Raw genomic sequence first — 3,145 nt, 5'->3', positions numbered from 1 at the left:
CATCCATCAGTACCATCCATTAGTGTACATGAGTGCCACCTATCAGTGCCCATCCATGCCCATCCATGCCACCTATCAGTGCCCATCTGTGCCGCCTATCAGTGCCCATCCGTGTTGCCTTTCTGTGCCCATCAGTGCCACCTATGTGTACCCATTAGTGCTGCATATCAGTGCCACCTATCAGTGCCCATCAGTGCCGCCTATCAGTGCTGCATATTAGTGCCAATCAGTGCCACCTCATCAGTGCCACATCATTAGTGCCACCTCATTGGTGCCTATCCGTGCCACCTTATCAGTGCCCGTCAGTGCAGTACCATCAGTGCCCATCAGTGAAGGAGAAAACATACTTGTTTACAAAGTTTTGTAACCGAAAACAAAAAAAACATTTTTTTTTTCAAAATGTTCGGTCTTTTTTTATTTGTTTAGCAGAAAATAAAAATTGCAGAGGTGATCAAATACCACCAAAAGAAAGCTCTATTTGTGGGAATAAAATGATAAAAATTTAAAATAAATTTTAAAAATTTTTAAATAAAATTTAAAATAAATAAAAATTTAGTTTGGGTACAGTGTTGTATGGCCGCGCAATTGTCATTCAAAGTGCGACAGCGCTGAACGCTGAAAATTGGTCTGGGCAGGAAGGTATATAAGTGTCCGGTATTGAAGTGGTTAATACGTGCAGTTGTGAGATTAACAGTAATATTGTGCGGTTCTCCTTGAGTGACAGTTCATGATGTGGAGTCCATTCTAGATAGAATTTTCTTAACTGCTCCTTTAAGTTCACTATTTCTCAGGCTGTAAATAATTGGATTCAATAGAGGAGTGAGAACCGTGTAAAATATGGACAACAATCTGCCTGCCAGAAAATCTTTAGTTTTGGGGAGAACGTAGTTTAAAAGAGCACTCACATAAAATATGAAGACCACAGTGAGGTGGGAACTGCAGGTGGAGTAAGCTTTTTGTCTTCCGTCCTTCACTTTTATTTTCAGGATGGTTTTGAAAATGTAGATATATGAAAGAAAAGTAATGAAAAAGCCAGTGATTCCAAAACTTACAGAGTCAAAATATAAAATGACGTAATTGAGGAATGTGTCAGAAGATGACAGTTGAATCAGCTGATATAATTCACAGAACAACCCTGGGATGGTGGTACGGTAAGGGATGTCCAGTCTTACTGCACAAAGTGTGTGCAACAAGGAACAGGCAAATCTGAAGACCCAGAAGAAGAACGCCCCTTGAAAACACAGCAGATTGCTTATCATGGTTGTATAATGCAAAGGATGACATATGGCAACATAGCGATCATAGGACATCATCACAAGTATAAAGGACTCAGTGCCAACAAACCAGGTGAAGAAAAAGACCTGGGTGATACAAGTTGGGTATGAAATCAGCCTGTTTCCAGTAACTATGTCAAAAGATAAATGAGATGCGGAGATGGTGGAATCAAAGATGTCTAAAACCGAGAGGTTTCCAAGGAAATAGTACATGGGTGTGTGTAGATGGTAGTATAAGACCACCAAGAAAATGATGAGAAGATTCCCAAACAGTGTAGCCACATAGATGAGGAGGATCAGCAGAAATACCAGGATCTGAGAATCTGTGAAGTCTGACACACCAAGCAAAATTAATTCAGACTGAGAAGTTTGATTTCCCATCAGAACCAAATAATTCACTAGGAGAGGGAGCGATAATGTGAGGGTTCAGGAAGACATTGTACTGGAGAAGACATTATTGACTAGGCTGTAAAAGGTGCATGCACACCAAGACATTAAAAGCAAATTCATATACAGTATTCAATACTTCTGTTTTATCTGTATACTCCTTATGGACAAGAACATTTTTGCACTCCCACAATAGGCTTGTTTATTTGGCAATACTTTTGTCATATCTTAGAATAACAGAGTAATAAATACTGTACACTGGGTTTATTCAGAAAAAAAAACGAGTCTTTTGGCAATATTGTTTTGCAATGTAGTGTTTTTCTTTAACCACTTGCCACTTGTATAACTTACTTATACAGTGGCAAGGTGGCACTGAGTACGTGATATGACACTTTTAGATCTGGGGCATGCATGCACGGCGCTGGCACACTCCCGACGCATTTCGCTACACTCCCTGGAGCTTAGTCATGGGAAATCCTAGCAACCTAATACCCATCACCTTACTCCCTTTTGCCTCCAAACTCCTTGAACATCTATTTTACAACCTGCTGAGCGACCACCTCAACGATGTCCACCGGCACACCGGCTGATCATTAGGCAGAGAGCCAGAATGACGACCTGCCTAGGTAATCAAGGCCTATTGCCCTTCTGTCAGTAAGAAAGGCATGGATCCTATGTTCCTGCAAAGGGACATGGATCCGTGCCTCCCCCTAGTAAAAGAACCTCCCACACATTACACAAACCCATCAGCTAGGCACACGGTTAACCCTTTGATCGCCCCTGATGTAACCTCTTCCCAGCCAATGTGATTAGTACAGTGACAATGTATATTTTTAGCACTGATCACTGTATTAGTGTCATTGGTCTCCAAAAAGTGTAAAAAGTGTCAGTTAGTCAGTTGTCCAATGACTGTCCAGCACAATATCGAAGTCCTGCTATAATTTACTGATTGCCGTCATTACTAGTATAATTTTTTTTTTAATTCATATAAATATCCCATAGTTTGTTGACTTTATAACTTTTGTCTGTCTTTTTTGTTTATAGCGCCAAAAATAAAAACTACAGAGGTGATCAAATACCACCAAAAGAAAGCTCTGTTTGTGGGGAAAAAAAATATTTTCCCACAAATGTTATTTTGGTACAGTGTTGCACAACCACGCAATTATTAGTTAAAGTAACGCAGTGCTGAATCACAAAAAATGGCCTGGTCATGAAGGAGGGTAAATCTTCCAGAGGTCAAGTGGTTAAAATCTATAAACATAAATATTTTTTATGCCATTTTCTTTTTTTTTTTTTTTTTTAGTAGTTACTATAAATTAAAACATGCACTTTATTGTATATTTTGACACATTTAAAAGTAGACTAAAATTATATTTCTGCTACAAAACATGGGTAATTTCTTTGCACTTGCAAATAAGTCTTATTGGCATGACTTTTATTGTTATGCAACACTAAAAAAGGAACAAATAAAAGGAATGAAAATG

At 38.9% G+C, this 3,145-nt stretch overlaps 1 protein-coding gene across 1 annotated transcript; it reads right to left on the bottom strand.

The window, feature by feature from the left end:
- Window positions 1–725: 725 nt before the first annotated feature.
- Window positions 726–1,655, bottom strand: LOC141147910 (olfactory receptor 5V1-like). Its single transcript, XM_073635069.1, has one exon. The coding sequence runs from the start codon at window positions 1,653–1,655 to the stop codon at window positions 726–728; it is 930 nt and encodes a 309-aa protein (XP_073491170.1).
- Between the last annotated feature and the right edge of the window lie 1,490 nt (window positions 1,656–3,145).

This window comes from Aquarana catesbeiana, linkage group LG06 (genome assembly GCF_042186555.1).
Source record: "Aquarana catesbeiana isolate 2022-GZ linkage group LG06, ASM4218655v1, whole genome shotgun sequence".
Taxonomy (NCBI): domain Eukaryota; kingdom Metazoa; phylum Chordata; class Amphibia; order Anura; family Ranidae; genus Aquarana; species Aquarana catesbeiana.
This window is presented reverse-complemented; position numbering and strand designations above follow the sequence as displayed.